This window comes from Temnothorax americanus, unplaced genomic scaffold, assembly GCF_048541705.1.
Source record: "Temnothorax americanus isolate GAGA-0224 unplaced genomic scaffold, ASM4854170v1 Scaffold1, whole genome shotgun sequence".
In the NCBI taxonomy this organism is placed as follows: Eukaryota; Metazoa; Arthropoda; class Insecta; order Hymenoptera; family Formicidae; genus Temnothorax; species Temnothorax americanus.
Genome location: NW_027509230.1, coordinates 9,466,796 through 9,485,373, shown reverse-complemented (window position 1 = coordinate 9,485,373; position 18,578 = coordinate 9,466,796). Strand labels below are relative to the sequence as shown.

The following is an 18,578-nucleotide window of genomic DNA, read 5'->3' as shown; positions in this document are numbered from 1 at the left end:
CGGGGTCATTGATGCCCTAACGCGTGAATTTAGGCGCTTATCGGGACAATGTGGTAATGTATGTATATTATACGTACGCTCCTATATACACATGCAAACTCACGCGTGCGTAGAAAAATGTAACGCGTGAAGTTGGCGTTTGTCAGAGATGGGAAACGCGCGAAGGTGCCAGAGGGATAGCGCCTGTATTTCTTTAATATGTTATTAAATTACATATCAAATGTATTGGCGTTTCATATTATATCTCGATATGATTCGGTAACATCGCTAGCACAAACACGACATTCATGCCGTTTTATTGATCATGCCTCTTCTCACTTGTTGATGCCGTCGGTCGCGCGTTTAAAAAAAATATCGCGCGAGAATCGATGATCGAACATCTATCGACGTGCGCGCGGGAAAATTCAATTCGCCATGGGTCAATGAAAACTGATGAAAACGAAGTTAGCCAAAAGTTACTATAAGACTTTACCGAATATCACAGATTTATTATATTATATATATACTTTCAATTATATATACACGTGAAATTCGACTTCGAAGTTTCTCGCGCGAATTATAGATCGCTGAAAATGGATTTATCGCCCATCGTTGACCTATTTGCATCGTCCGTAGAAGTCGCGGACTCTACCGTCGCGGCATGTAGGTCGTTCAGAACGGATTTATATCCCCCGCACACAACGCGGGCTTGTCACGCGTCAAATTATTCGACCCTTGTCCTGAATTATAGATCGTCTAAAATGGGCTTAGGTTACTCCCACCGACAAACGACGGCGTAAGAGAGAGAGAGAAGGACGGAAGGAGAACGATCCGAGAGGGGCGGAGAACGAGCGAGAGAAGGAGAGGTGAGGACGGTTAGACGGAGGGAGCTAGGGAAGCGCGTGTCGACGCGTTGGTTGCTCAGCTGTTTTGAAGAGTCGACAACGCAGCGAGCGGACTGCCCGTGACTCGGCGCGAGACCACTGCATCCACGTCCAAACGCCAAAACAGATGTGGAGTGACCGTCCAGATCTCTGACATTGACGTATCTCGGCCACGAGTGTCGTATCGTCGCGCGAGCACGCGTCCGAGCCCGCAAGCTCTCCTCCCCCGCCCCCCTCTGATTTACGCGGAACGCGTGGAGGCGCGACGGCGAGGAAGAGGCGCGTAGTCGAGCGCAGCGGGCCGAGCCGAGTTCGAGGACCAAGGGAGACCAGAGCGAGCGGATAAAGAGCGATCGCCATGAGCGAGCTGAGCCAGGAAGAGGTGGGTGAAGGAAAGCGTGCGGCGTGTGCCTCCCTTCCCTCTCTTCTCTCCATCCTTGTCGCCTGTATCCTCCTCGAGGTTCCATGGGATGTCTCGTCTTTTTGCCTAACACTCCTGATATTCCTTGCTTCTTTTACTCCTGTCCTCCTACGCGGGATATTTTACCTCGTTCCCCCTCGTGTGGGTGCAGACCCCCGCCCCCCCCCCCCGATTTGTTGACAAACGAGGCCCACGCTCGTTTCTGCGGCACTTTTCCACGTCTTTCGGGTCATCTTCTCCGTCCACTTTCTCTTTCTTTCCCAATAAATCCCGAGTTTATATGTATATTTTTTTATTTCGAGTCGCGAGGGACAGGTCCATTGTTCGCGCTCGATCTCGAGGCGTACTTAACTTTTCCCCGAAGTCGGGTTTTTCCTCGTTAGATTTTCTTTGTCGATCGTAAAACGAGGCAGTCCACGCGTTGGCAAGAAAATTATACAATGGACGTTATGCAAGTCAATCTTGTGATTTGATAAAGAAAAAATTTGTCGTGGTATTTGTCAACGTGTTAGTCCTGATGTTTAACGATCCGAATGCTTTGCAGGAACAATGTTGGCTGCTTGATAATTCCTTTAGTTTTAATCGCGATAATAAAGCTCTTTCTTTCGTCTGGTTTGTTGTTTCTAGCCAGATTATGGCCACAGTAATTTATGCAAGTGATAAAATTGTGGTCTCTTAACGAGTGCATGACTTTCCATTTTATTCTCCGAGAATCATATCTCTAAATAGTAGTGCAGTATCAAAGAAATGAGACTTTTGTATTGTCGCGTTGTTTAAAATATATAACATGGACTATAGCTTTTGTTCTCTTTGTTGTCGCGAGCTATTCCAAATCGACGGATAAAAATAGCTCATGAGTAATACGTAACAAAGACATTTCAATCTGCTTTAAGCATCCCTTGACAGAATCCTAAAGAGAGCTCATTGCTTCCTTTGTTCCACTTTTGCTCTAGATGAGGAGAAGGCGATTGGCCCGTTTAGAGGGCTTAAACAATAGTAATGCAGCTGCCAGTTCGTCTAATGCCATTGCTCCAACTTCCCCCAGCACTATGGAGCCATCAAAGGCGTTTGCAGGATCAATATCTCCGTCTATTCGACAACAATTACAGCGTGCCGAGGTACCGATGGAAGTAGAGGAAAACAACGATAAACAATGTAATATTACTGAAATGGATAATTCAGGAATTGAAAGCATGGAGGTTGACGAATTGGATAGGAAAGACTCAATATCAAGATCACGTGTGAGTAGTTTTACAATGCAAAGAAAAAGAAATAATACACGTGCATGTAATGTTAATAATATCTAATAAAAACTAAAAAGAAAACTAGAAAGAATCTATTTTCTTTTTCGAGTACGATGGAAATGACCTATTCATTGTTTTTCACCTTTTTTTATTTTTGCTGCATTTTAGACGACGAGTTCTAGCGCAGAGGTTACAACAGATCACATACATGTTGTCATATCACGTGTCTTGCGTATATCGTGGAAAAGTCCCGCGGAAGGAACTATATTCTTACCGCAAACAGCAGCGTACACGCTAGAGCAAAGACAGCTGAATTTTAGTGAAATTGTCAACCAGGCCTTGATGGAGGTTTTGTGTATGTTCTCGAAAACGGAGGATCCCTTGAAGGATATCACGGTAGATATGTCGTCCGATCGACAGGACAGTCCAAATAACCAAGCGAGTCCTTTGCTAAGTCCTGTTGTGGCTCTTCCGCCTTACCAATTACCGACTATGCCATTGCCCATAGGCAGCAAGTCGTCGCAACCAAAAAGTTTAACTTACTTGTTAGACTGTTATTCGAGAGTTGCAATTGAGGAGAGAAATCACCCGAAGGTATTTATAATATATCTAGTTTTTAAACCAGATGAAGTTTCATTAAGTAAACCAATTAATTTTCTCGACTGACGCTTATGCTTATATATGTTTTGTAGCGATCCAGCATACCGCCTCTTTCCGACGTATTGACGATTTTGAAAACGCAATGTGTTCAGTACTCCAGCCTCGTTCTGCAAGGATTGGTTGGCATTTTTCAAGTTTCAGTTATCCCTATTTGCACCACGTATCTTCTCTATCCGATATTGTCGCAAAGCTTACCTCGAGGCTATCTTCACGAACTCGTGGCCAGGACACACACGAATCCAAGCACGTTCAATAAAATATTCACCCCGGTCTTGCAAGGCTTGTATCTCTCGATGCAACAGGCAAGCTTGGTCGGCAATACACACAGAAGACCGATCGAGGCGCTAGAAGAACTGATAGAGATACGCTGCGGACCAAGCGGCAACATACGTCCAATATGCCGTCTGATTACGAATCAAGTGCAATTCTTGCCCGATATTATGACGTCAGCCGCCGGCAGAGAACTCACAAGGACCTCGTTTTTAGGGCCATTTCTCTCGATATCGGTATTTGCTGAGGAACAACCGAAGGTAGCGGAGAAGTTCTTCAGTGGTAGTTCCCTCACGGACAAATCGGTGAATTTAACCTTGCAGCAAGAATTGGAAAGTACTAGAACATCGTTGCACAAGATGTTTCACGCGATACTTGCGAACAGCAACTGTCGCGATGCTACTTTAACGTACTTAGCCGCATTGCTACGTCACAATGAGAAACGCGCGCAAATACAGACCGAGGAATTCTCTCTGGCCGGGGATGGATTTATGTTGAATCTACTGTCGGTCTTGCAAATGCTCTCTGTGAAAATCAAACTGGACACCGTAGATCCTCTGTATCCATTTCATCCCTCCAGCTTCGTCGAAATAAAGAGCGACACAAGACTGAAACTTACTTCGCAGGAAGTCGCGGAATGGCAGAAGCATCTAGAAAAGACGCATAAGTGGGCGGAATCGAAGTTTCCGACTCAATGCTGGTTCTTGACGTTGCATTGCCATCACATCGCACTCTTACCGGCGTTGCAAAAGTATCAGAGAAAATTGCGGGCGTTACGCGACTTACAGAAGATGCTCGACGAACTGCAAGCCACGGAACCTCAGTGGAAGGATAGCCCCTTCGCGGAACATAACAAAGACTTAATTAAGCAATGGAAGCAGCAGTTGAAGCGATTAGGTAAATCCAAATTGTGCGCGGACGCGGGTCTGATAGATCCCGTCTTTTTAAGAAGATGCTTACACTTTTATATATCTGTGGCCGAGGTTTTGTTGAGTCTTCTGACACAGACCGCCCCGGGTGACCCTCTCCCCAAACTTCCGCTTCCTCAGGAAGTTACATGCAGGTTTACCGCACTACCAGAATGGTACGTGGAGGATATAGCGGAATTCTTGTTGTTCACGCTTCAGTAAGTTCTTGTTATATGGTTAAGTCTTATAATTACACGTGACACGCTTGTTAATAATTATAATTCCGTACTTGTTTGTAGGTTTTGTCCCGGAGTAGTGGCAAATAATATGGATAATTCGCTTATCACGTGGTTACTGGTCGTCGTGTGTACGCCGCATTGTATACGAAATCCGTATCTAATCGCAAAAATCATCGAGGTCCTGTTTGTGATAAATCCTAGTGTTCAGGTAAGCTTGTGAGGAAAATCGAAATTATACCCTATATTACTATATCGACAACTGTCCCACACAGGGAAGAACGGAGACTCTCCACGATAAAGTCATGGCACATCCTGTATCCAAGACACTTCTGGCGTCGTACCTCATGAAATTTTACACCGACGTTGAAACGACCGGCTCCAGTTCCGAGTTTTACGACAAGTTTTCAATACGTTATCACATAAGCCTGATCTTGAAGTCGATGTGGGACAGTCCGGTACATCGAGCGTCTATCGTCAATGAGAGCAATAACGGCAAGCAATTCGTCAAGTTCGTCAACATGTTGATGAACGACACCACCTTTCTACTCGACGAGAGCTTGGAATCTCTGAAGCGCATACACGAGGTGCAGGAACTCATGTCAGATACTAATGCGTGGAGTGCGCTAACCCAGGAGCAACAGCAGTCGAGGACGAGGCAGCTGGCAGCGGACGAGAGACAGGCCAGGTCTTATCTTACACTAGCCAAGGAAACAGTTGCCATGTTTCACTATCTGACGGTCGACATTAAGGAGCCCTTCCTCCGACCGGAATTAGTCGGGCGATTGTGTGCCATGCTAAATTTCAATTTGCAACAGTTGTGCGGACCTAAGTGCAAAAATCTGAGAGTGAGAAAACCACAGAAGTACGGGTGGCAACCAAGGACGTTACTCAGCCAATTGGTTGATATATATTTACATCTTGACTGTGATAATTTCGCGGCCGCCTTAGCCAGTGACGAAGTTAGTGTCCTCCCACTCATCATTTATACATTTTCTCTTACATATCTATATAAAATTTTGCTTTCTTTTCCAGCGCTCGTTCTGTAAAGAATTATTCACTGACGCTGCGAGCAGGCTAGAAAGGTCTGCGATTAAAACTACCACGGAAATCGAGAGATTCATAGCGCTCGCGGAGCGTGCGGCGATAATCGCGAGAGATAATCGCGCACGTGACGCAGATTACGGCGATGCTCCTGAGGAATTTCGAGATCCGTTGATGGATACTCTTATGGAGGATCCAGTCAAACTACCATCCGGTATTGTTATGGACAAGGCAGTTATCATTAGACATTTACTCAATAGCGCCACAGATCCTTTCAGTCGGCAGCCACTTAGCGAAGACATGCTAACACCAAGTAAGTGCACCATTCACATTTCTTTTTGTTCGATAAGATCCAATTTTTCTTAGCCCAAGTTCGTCCAATGAGTAACAGCAGCGTTTCCTAGCAATGCATTTTTACATAGAATGTACTCCAGAAGTATTTGATGCACGACACATAACTGTATAGTTTTTTATTTTAAATATTTTTCACATTAAATTATTAACATTTCAACAATATATTTTTTTTATCTTACATTATTCTAACTTTAAAACAGGTACCGCCGAAAATTTTATTTTTATATCCATTACATATAATTTTATAAAAATTTATAAGAATTTTATAGATTATGCAATAAATTGATCATTATTATTGATATTGCAGTGCTCGACTTGAAAGAAAGGATATCTGTGTGGAAGCAACAAAAGAAAAAATCGACGAATATATAAACGGTGCTAATGTGACGAGAATTCTGCAAGTAAATATGAGTAAAAAGAAAGACAGAGCGTTTGGCATCCAACGTAGAGAAAGAGATTAGCATAATCCAACATAATTGTCAATATTGCACGATACATTCTGCCAGATAAATACATCAATCCAGTGCAGTTGATGAACATAGTGCAATGATCTCGCTGTTGTGCAACAATTGCGCTCAATAAATTTACAGTTTTTATACAATAAAACATTAATACAGACTGCAGCTAGCGAACTGCCAATATATTGCTCCAAACATACTTTAGAAAGTTGTAAATAATTGCTGGCTACATGTCAGTATCCAAAATTACATTATTCATAAATAAGCTATATTACTTTTTACGTCTTTCGTGGCAGCGGGTAAGTTTCAAACATATCCCGCGAAAATATAGTGTTAAATAGTATAAAGCTAGTAATATAAATGACTACTCTATATTACTTCCACGAACTCTCGACATTTAAAAATAAAATGACATTGACATAAAATCTATGCAAAATTTTCCATTCAATGATTTCAGCGGTACTGTTATTTAAAGATGCATGAGATTGTGATATATTATTTGTCAATCCTCGACCCTGTCACGCAATACAAAGGTACCGGGAATACGATAGGCAACGAAAATAACCCTATTTCAATTTATAATAAAACTGAAAAACTAATTGGCAATGGAGAGTAGAAATCCAACGCGTCGGAAATTCTGTTCTTATTGCCTATTTCATATTCCATTGCGTTGAGTACAGTTTTTGGTAAGTTGAAATGTGGTTATTTCTGGTTGCCTGGCTTATTCCCTGTTCATATTGCCTGTACCTTTGTATTATTTGTGATAGGCTTCAGAATGACAGTTAAAAATATTATAATCATTTATAAATAATAGTCAAACTCGTGGATTATTTTATATTATGCTAAAGCAGCTAAAGATATAAAAATACATCTCGATCATCTATACATACGATAATTCAGATATCATTTTGTGGCTTTATTTTGTAAAGATAAAAATGTACATGTTTTTTAAAAGATAAATGCTACATCAAGTCCACATTAGGTTGAAACATATTTTGAGTTACACACTTTGCTTTTAATATGAATTTCATTTTACTTTGGATATAATGTATAATAGTAAAACTCGAACATTTTCATTATTTCTGTGACCTAGCTATTTTATCATCATAACTTATACACATGTGCACAAAGATATTTCCACTTGGTAATTTTTATTAACGGAGTAATGCATATATGTATATGTGTGTGGTTATGTGAGTATATACATACATTTATATTTTCTCCATCAAATTGTTTCTTTATATATCATTCATTGATCATTACTTCATTTGCGTATTTTGTGCAATAGATAAATATATATATATATATATATATATATATATATAGAGAGAGAGAGAGAGAGAGAACATTCCAAAGAAATTATAATACTTAAAGAACATAATGTTTTAATTGTGCTGCATTAAATATTTAACTTTTTTTACTGATCACAAAGATTTAAAACGCATCTCAACTCAACTCAATTCAGAATTCTACCTTTTTGGAAGTAAAAGTTGCATTTATCCAGTGTCACATTTATTTTGATGATTATATGTTTTGTTTTAATAATATACCACACACACACACACACGCACACACACACACACACACACACACACACACACAGTTTTGATAACATCAGACCATGTTCTGTCATTAAAATGTAAATATAAATTTTATATATTTCATATTTAACATACATCGCGCGCGCGCGTGGTATCTCTCAAACGAACGAATCGTGATTTAAATAATCGAGAATAGTTAGTGATAACGTGCCCACATTTAAACATCGAGATACAAAAGTTTGATATTGTACATGATTAGAGCATCAAAATCATTTAGAGTCCTATATTTCTAAAGAGCCATGTCTAAGAGAAAGTGACTAGTATTCAATGATAAAATCTAGTATCATTTGTTATGCTTTGCGATGTACCTCTCTAAGAAAACTTGACACAAAATTCAGGAACTTTGAGACATTGTATTCAGAACTACATTACATAGCGATCTTTTTGGTAAGCTTCGTGAAATAATTGAAAAGTGGGACACATATACACACAGTTGATCTTAATACATGTTAATAAAGTACGATGCGCTATTTGTACATATAGATTCAAAAATAAATTGTCCAATCTTCTTGACATTTGATATTGTTTTTTACATGTATATATTTGGGTATGTGTATGCATATACATGTGCGTGTGTGTATATACATATATATATGCGTGTCCACACACATGTGCTAATGCAATGTCTTTATTCATGGGGAATTCACTTCAAATAATACTTGTAAATATTAGGATCGATGTAAAGGATAAAAATAAACAAAAATTTATGTGAAATAAAAGCATTTGAGCAAAATACAAAAAAATATGTTATTAATGATTTAAAAAACTACTTATAAAAATTATTTATATTATCGCCTTCTCACACACCTCGAGAAAGAAAAAACCTTTCTTGATTTCTGTGATCGTCTCATTTGTATCCATATTCTAGATTTCGTGTTTCATGTCATAAAGAAATTCAATATAGCTAGACATTGTCCTGCCCCATTTAACTTGTGCCGTCTGACACAGTTTGTTAATAAGTAGTTTCATATTTCCTCTGATCGATTTGTGGATTTGATTTATTACTGTGGATCTTAAGAGAATTTTAGATCATCTTACATATCTTCTTCACTTCCCCAATAACTATTGTAATCACTTTCGCTTGTAGAACCATTTTGTCCTGATCCAGACGTCCTACGAGAACCTGAAGCTGCATAAAATTAATTTATATAGTGACTAAGTATTTCTTGTTTATATTAAAAAGAGTAGGATATATGTAAATATATCCTGTGACACATGTCTTATAATAAATGCTATGGATTTTGGAGTTTTCAAAAAAAAAAATATCGTGTACTTACGCCGAATATAACTCCCTTCGACAGTTCTTCTCATAGGACACGTTTGGATATGTTCCTGAATCTCGTCTTTACTCAAACGATGAGTTGCATTGTACGGGCAGATAACCTTGTAATCGGGTGGAAAATTCTACAAGAAAATTTCGCGTTTATTTATGGATTTCTTAGAACGTGATTATGGTCTCTTGAAATTGTCACCTTTTCGCATTTCACGAGGTGTCGTTGAAATCTCGAACTAGGTATCCGATGTAACTTGTTGTACGGACAGAAGAGAACCTCATTATTATCACTATTGTTATACATTGTTGTACAGATACAATAATCGGTAGTGTGATAAAGAATATAATGAATGGTCTAAATTCCTTGGTCTATCGTTAAAATTCCGTGAGTAAACGTTCCGATAGATTTCCACTCTTCTCGACCGGCGGCACGGAAACGTCTCAAACGTCTGTTCTTTTTCGAAGAACTTCATGAACCGGTGCACATTAAGCACATTTACTACGTTTACGCGAGCGTTACTTCTGTAGTAATTTACGATATATCACTCGTTTACGCGGAGTAAATTATCGTAATTACGAAAAGTCGAAGAGAGAGAGAGAGAGAGAGAGAGAGAGAGAGAGAGAGAGAGAGAGAGAGATCCTCGCATACTATTTCGCATTCAAAAGATTACGCTTAAGGGCCTTGGCACATAGAAAAACATAAGCAGTTAAACTTAAGCAGTAAGAAATCAACGGTATGGATTCGCTTTGCTTACTGCTTGAGTTTTACTGCTTAGGCTGCGGTCCACTTGACGCAACTTGACGCTACAAATGCTTGGAGCGTTCTTCTTCTCTTCTTTCTTCATTGAAAGAAAAGAGAAGAAAAATGCTTCGAAACATTTGTAGCGTCAAGTGAACCGCAGCTTAAGTTTTTCTATGTGCCACGGCCTTAAGCCGTAATCTTTAAAGCCCGGTGTCTACGATGCAAGAACTTGGTCCAAGTTTTGGTTTAAGCCAATCAACTTGCAGCTCTTACAGAAAAGCAGCAGTTTCATTGGCTTAAACCAAAACTTGGACCAAGTTCTTGCATCGTGGACACTGGGCATAAGAAATTGACCAATCACAGTCGATTGTTCTTCTCACATTCGACTATGATTGGTCAATTTCTTAAAGATTACGGCTTAAATCAACGGTTACGGCCTCTATAAATCAGCCTTTAATCTGCAATTTAGGATATTTTTGACCAACCTATCCGTGTTCCGAAACTTCGAAAAAAGGCGTTTCCGACTTCCTGACGCGTTGCGTTCCAAAACCCATTGAAAAAAAGTTACAATGGTGAACGGTGAAGTAGGCGTATTGTGAAATAATTCGCGAGTGGTAGCGTGAAAAACACGCTTTATTACGATTTTTTTTTTATATTTACGATCTAAAATCTGTAATCAAACGTCACGCTGATTGTTTTGTCATCTTCCGCGAGCTACAATTCACCGAAAATGGGAACGCATTCGAACGCAACGAGCGACATTCCAATGAGTTAGGTTAAAAATCGCGTTAGCTACTCGCGTGAATATGTCCACGCCGGATATGTCGGATATGGATATCGATAATCAAAGTGAAGACGGAGAAATTAAGAAGAGTCCATTGAAGGATATGGCTGAATACAGGTATTGTTTATCGCTGTATCGTCTTTCTCTTAAATATTGTCACAATTTGATTAAGATTAGGTCTAAAAGACGGGGCGGGCCACGAGCCAAGAACGATCACTGGATTACGCCTACGACGCGTACTTTTGATCCTCGCGTTAATCCGTTGCTCCCCTCGCCGTCCGAGCCACGTGAGAGTCGTTTTAGGTTAGCCTGAAATGACGTTTGAAGGCGCATGTGCGCGCTTGCGCGACAAATTTTTGTTTTTTTGCATTTGGGGTTTGTTGGTACTGCTTGATAGCACTAAGCAAAGCACCGCAGTGGCGGTGTTCGATACGCTCGCGAATGGCGGACTTAGCGTCCAAAGGTCCAAAGGTCCAAAGGTTTTTCCATTAATCTCTTTGACACCAATTGACAATTTGACACTCAGCATTTGGCAAGTCAGTCCCTTTTTGCGAATAAGTGAAAACATATCGCACGAAGCATAATGACGAGCAATGCTGCCCAGAATTTTTAGGTATTCAAAATCTCCGCGAGACAACGCACGTTTGTACGCAGCACGTCGATTCCTCGAGTTATTTTCCTATTTATTTATTTCCAAGTACATAGGAATACCATCTTTACTCCGGTCCCGTCAATGGCACATATATTTGTTTTATTCGTTAAAAAATTTATAACGTTAATTGGCGCACTTCTTAATTTTCATTCTGAATGTATTCATAAATATTCTGAACGAAACTCAGTAAACTACTGAAACGAAAAGTGATAATATTATTGATGGTACAAATATTTATGAGTATATATCTCAAACATTTGCTTCACGAATTTCACGAAAGAATTAGTAATGTCATTGATTCAACCTAATTACCTATTTCAGCTTTTCAGAGGAAGAGGGTGGCGACACGGCCGACTCCTTAGATATCAAACCACCGCAGGCAGTTGTTCGCCATCATAAGTCTAGCTCGTCCCATCGAAGGGAGAAGCACAGCGACAGGAGAAATCGTAGAGATGAGAAAGAGCGGAAGTCGCGTCAGCACGAACGCGAAGACAGACATAGGGACAAGCACAGGCATCGTAGACATGTGGGAGAGCCTCTGGAAAGACCCGAGCGTTTGGAAAGCTCCAAGAGGAATCGCGAAAGAATGGAGCGTCTAGACAGGATGGAGAGTCATTCCAGAGACAGAGAATCTTCCAGGCACGATCGCAAGGAAAGAAGTACAGGAGACCGCGTCCTAGAAGATTTGAGGGAAAGGTATATCGTATTTAGTACCTTGGAATTTTTCGCTGTCTGTCTGACAAAATATAGAAATATTAATATTATTTGTATTTATGTTCTAGATTGTTGGACAAGAGAAGGGAGAGACGGGAGGATCCGCGTGATACTCGTAATTATAAAATCGAGTCGTCTCGACACGAGGTGCGATTGGAGGATCTGCGAGATATACGCGAGTCGCGCGATCGGCGAGAAGTACGGATGGACGACCTGCGGGAACGTCGTGAAATGCGTACCGTGGACGACGGTAGAGAACGTCGCGAGATTCGCATGGAGGATCAGAGGCACGTACGCGTGATCATGGACGAGCAGTTCTCGGAGAGCGAGCTGATGGAACGATCCGAGAAACGTCGCAAGAGATCTCACAAGCACGATAGAGCTCGCGAGAGAGACCAAGAGAAGATGGAGCGCGAGAAGGAGCACAGGGACAAACAGCTGCGGGAAGCGATGGAGATCGTAACCGATGATATTAACGAGATGGATGTGCAAAATGACATCTCTATGCAGATTAAAGATCCAAAGGAGATGACGGAACAGGAACTTAGGAAAGAAAGACTGTTGGAAGCCGACAGAGAAATGGCCAGGCGCAAAGAGGTATCTAGAATGGAGTTGGAAGCGAGAAGAATGAAGAGAGGCGAGAAACGGCCCATGAGTCCGGATAACAATCCGGATCCTTCGATTGTAGAGCTGTCGGATGAAAGCGTCAGTCCTGCTCGTTCCGAGGGCGCGCGATCGAAATCAGCCGAGTCTAGACACTCGTCTGAAGGTGAGAGAAGTCCGCACGAGAGGTCCTCGGAGCGACATTCGTCCGACTCTTCGGAATCGAGCAGCGACGACGACGATGAATCTAACGAATCGAATAAAGGTTCTGGGGGCGATTCCAATGATGGCTCAGAATACAACAATCCAAGTCCATTGTCCGTCGATCGATTAGCCAAATCCGATCATTCAGATGGAGACTCTCCGGGACATGTCGAGTCCAACAATGCTCCGAAAAACATAGAAGAGGAGGAAAAGAAAGAGGAGGAACCAGAGTTACCGCCATATCTGCCGGCTATTCAAGGTACAGCAAGAAATGCTATACAAATAAATGTAAAAGAAGTTTAAAAATAAAATTGAAGGAATAAAAGCATCCCAAATACACGAGTTATATAGTCACAGGTTACTCTCAGGTTAGTCTCAGGCTTAAATTTTTATCGTAAATAATCTTCAACTTGATTAATTCAAATTTGCTTTTATTCCTTCAATCTAATGTTTTTTTTTATTTTTGCCTTTATTTTATTATTAATTTTTAGACGCTCTATGATTCATTATTTTTTGTTTATATGTACATATATTGTAAATTTTTTGCTCTTTAGGTTGTAGAAGCGTCGAAGAATTTCAATGTTTAAATCGAATCGAAGAAGGTACATATGGAGTCGTGTACAGAGCACGCGACAAACGCACGGATGAGATAGTCGCGTTGAAACGACTGAAAATGGAAAAGGAGAAGGAAGGCTTTCCGATTACGAGTTTGAGGGAGATCAATACATTATTGAAAGCGCAGCATCCCAATATTGTTACCGTGCGTGAGATAGTCGTCGGCAGTAACATGGATAAGATATTTATTGTCATGGATTACGTAGAGCACGATCTGAAATCCCTAATAGAAACCATGAAACAGAAGAAACAAGTTTTTATACCCGGTGAGTGTATTGTATTACACAATGTAGAAAACTGATCGAAGAGTTGGGCGTAATAGTGTAATAACAGCACACAAGTCAAAAAATAAAAAAACAATTTTAATAGATACAATTGAAAAATAACAATTATATACAAGTAATCTATAAAAGATGTCATTAAGGATTAAATATAAAATAATTGTATTGTTTTATGGATCACATATGTTGAACTTTAAACTCTGCTGTTGCACCCAATTTCTAAATTTATAAGAATATGCGAATGTAAGGAAAAATTAGTATTTCTTTCTCTATCGTAGGAGAAGTTAAATGTCTTATGCAACAATTGTTACGCGCGGTCGCGCATCTACATGATAATTGGATATTGCATCGCGATCTAAAGACGTCCAATTTGCTGTTAAGTCACAGGGGCATTTTGAAAGTCGGCGATTTTGGCTTAGCTCGTGAATACGGTTCTCCCTTGAGGCAATACACGCCTATCGTCGTAACGCTTTGGTATAGAGCTCCTGAATTATTGCTGTGTGATAAAGAATATGCAGGAATATATAGTACACCTATAGATATGTGGTCCGTAGGGTAAGTGTGACTTTTTCAGTATCATTTAATATAATTGTTTCTATATCAATGGAATCTAGCTCGTAAAACAATAATAATAAATTATACTAGGCTAAAAACATGCAACGCATATCATAGATGTCACAAATAGTTTAATCTCAATATATAATAGCATAGATAAGGATATATCTACGTTATTATGTATTGAGAGATTAAGCTATTTTTAATTTGTGGCATCTATATGTTGCTCGTTTTTGGCCTAGTATCATTTATTATTATGATTGTTGCTGACTTGATATATTATGGATTATAGTATTAAATATAAATATAATTTTAACATGTATATATAAATATAGACTATATACGATATTTATGATCCTTTCTTAGGTGCATTTTTGCTGAGCTTTTAAGAATGGAACCATTGTTCCCAGGAAAGTCGGATATAGATCAATTGAATAAAATATTTAAGGAGCTGGGTACACCGAGCGAAAGAATCTGGCCAGGATATGCTAAATTACCCATAGTACAAAAGATTCCATTCGCGCATTACCCTGTAAATAATCTCAGACAAAGATTTAGTTTATCGTTGTCCGATTTAGGTATTGAGTTGCTGAACAAGTAAGTTATTCCACATAGAGAGCGATATATGCAAGTGTCTAATATTTAAATAAGTTTTATTACAAGCGTAATTGTTCCGTTTTCAGATTTCTAACGTATGATCCTCGGCAACGTGTAACCGCCGAAGACGCCAGTAATCATGGCTATTTTACTGAAGCGCCTTTGCCAATCGATCCGCAAATGTTTCCCACGTGGCCCGCCAAGTCGGAGCAAGGAATTAGAACTACGAACGCGTCCCCGAAACCACCGAGCGGCGGCAGAGAATATAAGCAATTGGGCGATGGTGACGACGCCGATTTGAGCAACTCCGGTTTCCACATGGGCATGATGGAGGGTGGCAGGGCGCCGCCGGTTGGCGGTGGCTTTCACTTGAAATTCTAGTTGAAAAAATTTTATACTCTGAATTATAACAAAGAATTTTTATCCGAATAGATTTATACAAAATATACTACGTTTCTTTATATATGTATGTATGAAGAAATATATAATCCGCATTATATGTACGTATTCTACTTCTGTTATAAAAGAAAGAAGAACATGAAAAATATTCATATATATATATATATATATATATATATATATATATATATATATATAGTTGAATTACAGTGTCTCGTTTTTATAAAATGGAGATGTTTGCGATTGCTCTTGTCGCATATGATTTAATAGTATAAAATAATATATCTACCTAATTATGTATCAGTTTCTGGAATGGGTCGAGGTATTAAACCTAAGATCTGCCAACTTCGAGTTGCCTTTCAACTCCGTTGGAATAATACGATAGAATAATATTATCCTAGTATGGAATAATAGAAATATCTGTTATAAAAATCAAAACGACAATATTTACGTGATTAATGTTCGTAATTTATATTAGTCCGCACTTTACAATCATAAATTATAAAGAGAACGTGAGAGCAAAAAAAATAGTACAAGGAATTATGTAATAGAAAGATGCAATAAAATAGAAAGAAATATATGTATATGAGTTTCTACATTTATTAGTATCGATTCATTTTGTACACGGAGTCCATGTTTCTGGCAACAGCGCTGACATTTTTTATTTGATTTTCCAAATGCTCTGTTCTAAATATATATTTGACGGATAAACTATGGGATGTATATTCTTCTATATGTAATGTATCTTTGAATATCTTGTACAACCCCAAGCAATGCTGTCACTTTCATTTCCCCGCATTGTGCATATTTTTTGGTAGGCCCAACAGTGAGTTTATAAGCTCGGAGTTACGCTTGGGATGAGAGGGACGTGGAGCCACCAGTATCAATCTGGCCAGCTGCAATTCGCTATCCTATGAAAGAAACAAATAATAAAATAAGAAATGTGTATAACATTTCTTATGTACATAAATATTCGCCTAATAAATCTGTTTAATAGTATTCTGTTACAACATCGCTATTTCCTTTTTCAAACTGTGTCGCGATCGCTTAAGTAGAATTCCGAGTCCGAATTGACGTGTAAATTAATCCTCGTATCTCATCTTGCCGAGAAGAAGCGTTCGATATAATTTCGAAATATGATAAATATGCTACGTTATTAGCAAAGTTTTACGCGTTTCTTAATTGCCACTTGGATTGATGGGTATATACACTTACCAATCCTCTACCGTACGGAAAATTCAATCCGAGAGTATTCCTGTCGACATCCTCGAGCTCGCTGAACTCCTCTCCGCAAACGACGCCGACGATAACGGCAATAACGACTGCGAGCTTCGCGTAATTAGCCATTGACGAATGTTGCTCCGTTCTTGAGACAAGATAAGAAAAGGTAAAACACGTGTAGAAAAAGACTTGTCAATTATTATTTTAAACATTGAATATAATAATTGAATATTAATTTAATAAAATTTAATATTAATATTAAATTAAATATTAATTTAATTTGATAAAATAAATATTAATATTAATAAAAAAACTTGTATTATACGAAAATTTTATTTAAATTAAGTAATTTGAATAAACGTGATAATTACTCACAATATGTATAGTCGTAAGTCGCCAATTTACAGCAGACGACGAAGTGGCAGCGGACGCCACGTTCAATGTACCGCACGAATACGACGTGGATCCGAAAGCGCTGTTTCTTTTATACCGAGCATCTACTACCGTCGCAAGATCTGTTCCTGACAGACAGATCGTAAGGGCGTAGGCCGACTCTGCGAACGACAGGTGTCCTCCGACGAAATCATCGTGGAAATTATATGTTTCGTCTCCTTTATTAAGTTATAAAAGAAATCTTATCGAGAGACAAAAACATAGCGAACATTGTAGCAGCTGTCGACGCAAACGGCAGCAAATAAAAATGAAAATAGAAAATAAAAATAGAAATAGAGAGAGAGAGAGAGAGAGAGAGAGAGAGAGAGAGAGAGAGAGAGAGAGAGAGAGAGAGAGAGAGAGAAGCGTGCAATCCTGCGTTTGATTACTCGCGGCTGATCGGTATACGTAATGAAAATTGCGTCTCGATAAAGCTCACGGATCAATAAAATATATCCGAGAGAAGGATTGAAATTGGAAATGGAAATGCGATCCTGAGGGAGGAATTTAAATCGGAGTCGAAAACATATAATAGAAGCTCGATCGGCGCCGATCCCGCCGAATTCCTGGTCGGGTGTCGGATCTCCTCTCACTCCTGAAAAACATTTTATTATTGACCTTTTCATATAATGTCGCGGAATTCGCGCGACGTCTTTTTAAAGACTACACGATGCGAGGATCCGCGAGAGAGAATTACGTCTTTCATTCTCATCTTGATATTAATTGCAGAGCGACATTTTTGCATCGAGAGCGAGAGCCGGCGAAATAAAGACGCCCCGTCGCCCTCGCCGACAGGGAGAGAGTACGGTCTTTTAATCTTCTCCGCAGAAACTTCTTCTCTTATCAAGGCCCGCGATCTCGCGGCGCGCGTGCCCGAAGCGCCCGTCGCGACAAGAGCTATCATTATAGGAAGAGCCCACGACGAGCATTACGAGCACTCGTCTCGTTGCGGTCGCTCGCGAATGCGAGCCTCGTCAGGGTCAGTGTCGTATTTAATCTCGGGGAACGCTTATCCGCACGAGGAAACCCGACCTCGCGAAGGCTGGCGGCGGCGGCGACGGCGGCGACGGCTCCCGTCCTTTCGATATATACTCGAGAAGATATAAATCAGCCGGTTCGCCCGCATTACTCATTCGTCGAACGATACGTCGCGTGCACGGCGAATGGTGAATCGCGACATTGTCATTCTTCGGGGAAGATTGGGAGGGGAGACAAAAGGAGAGATAAATCGCATAATTATCTCGGGACAAACGCTCGTCGGGCGTACACAATGGGAGTACGGCGCGAGAAGTGATACCGCGAGCGCTCCTCCGGAGCAACGCGTCGCATAAATGCCTGACCTGAGCATCATAAATGCCTTAGTATTCATTATAGATAACTACTTGGCCAATCTCATGTGGAAAATGGATCGCAATGAACGACTGACGATATTTTCACTGACGATCTT

General features: G+C 40.0%; 4 protein-coding genes across 8 annotated transcripts; 2 read left to right on the top strand and 2 right to left on the bottom strand.

Annotated features, from left to right (window-relative positions):
- The first annotated feature begins 802 nt into the window (after positions 1-802).
- Ube4b (Ubiquitination factor E4B) lies at positions 803-7,804 on the top strand. Its single transcript, XM_077419614.1, has 8 exons — positions 803-1,245; positions 2,238-2,525; positions 2,697-3,122; positions 3,221-4,584; positions 4,666-4,813; positions 4,878-5,564; positions 5,638-5,959; positions 6,308-7,804. Exons 1-8 carry the CDS (start codon positions 1,222-1,224, stop codon positions 6,370-6,372), a joined length of 3,324 nt encoding a protein of 1,107 aa, XP_077275740.1. The 5' UTR covers positions 803-1,221; the 3' UTR covers positions 6,373-7,804.
- On the bottom strand, positions 7,734-9,917 carry LOC143905624 (uncharacterized). Its single transcript, XM_077421177.1, has 3 exons — positions 9,532-9,917; positions 9,337-9,463; positions 7,734-9,188 (listed from the first exon to the last, which is right to left on the bottom strand). Exons 1-3 carry the CDS (start codon positions 9,634-9,636, stop codon positions 9,094-9,096), a joined length of 327 nt encoding a protein of 108 aa, XP_077277303.1. The 5' UTR covers positions 9,637-9,917; the 3' UTR covers positions 7,734-9,093.
- Positions 9,918-10,634: 717 nt separating this feature from the next.
- On the top strand, positions 10,635-16,074 carry Pitslre (cyclin dependent kinase 11B pitslre). Of its 5 annotated transcripts, none has more exons than XM_077403982.1 (7): positions 10,635-10,975; positions 11,832-12,206; positions 12,293-13,290; positions 13,586-13,912; positions 14,206-14,482; positions 14,849-15,079; positions 15,166-16,074. In XM_077403982.1, the coding sequence occupies exons 1-7, from the start codon at positions 10,881-10,883 to the stop codon at positions 15,458-15,460; spliced, it is 2,598 nt and encodes an 865-aa protein (XP_077260108.1). In that variant the 5' UTR covers positions 10,635-10,880; the 3' UTR covers positions 15,461-16,074. The 5 variants fall into 5 exon arrangements, with proteins under 5 accessions (XP_077260108.1, XP_077260142.1, XP_077260126.1 ...); XM_077404016.1 differs by lacking the exon at positions 10,635-10,975 and adding an exon at positions 11,251-11,394; XM_077404000.1 differs by lacking the exon at positions 10,635-10,975 and adding an exon at positions 11,283-11,337.
- Pdf (Pigment-dispersing factor) lies at positions 16,055-17,234 on the bottom strand. The gene is made up of 3 exons (XM_077404203.1): positions 17,075-17,234; positions 16,694-16,844; positions 16,055-16,389 (listed from the first exon to the last, which is right to left on the bottom strand). The coding sequence occupies exons 2-3, from the start codon at positions 16,823-16,825 to the stop codon at positions 16,264-16,266; spliced, it is 258 nt and encodes an 85-aa protein (XP_077260329.1). The 5' UTR covers positions 16,826-16,844; positions 17,075-17,234; the 3' UTR covers positions 16,055-16,263.
- Positions 17,235-18,578: the final 1,344 nt, after the last annotated feature.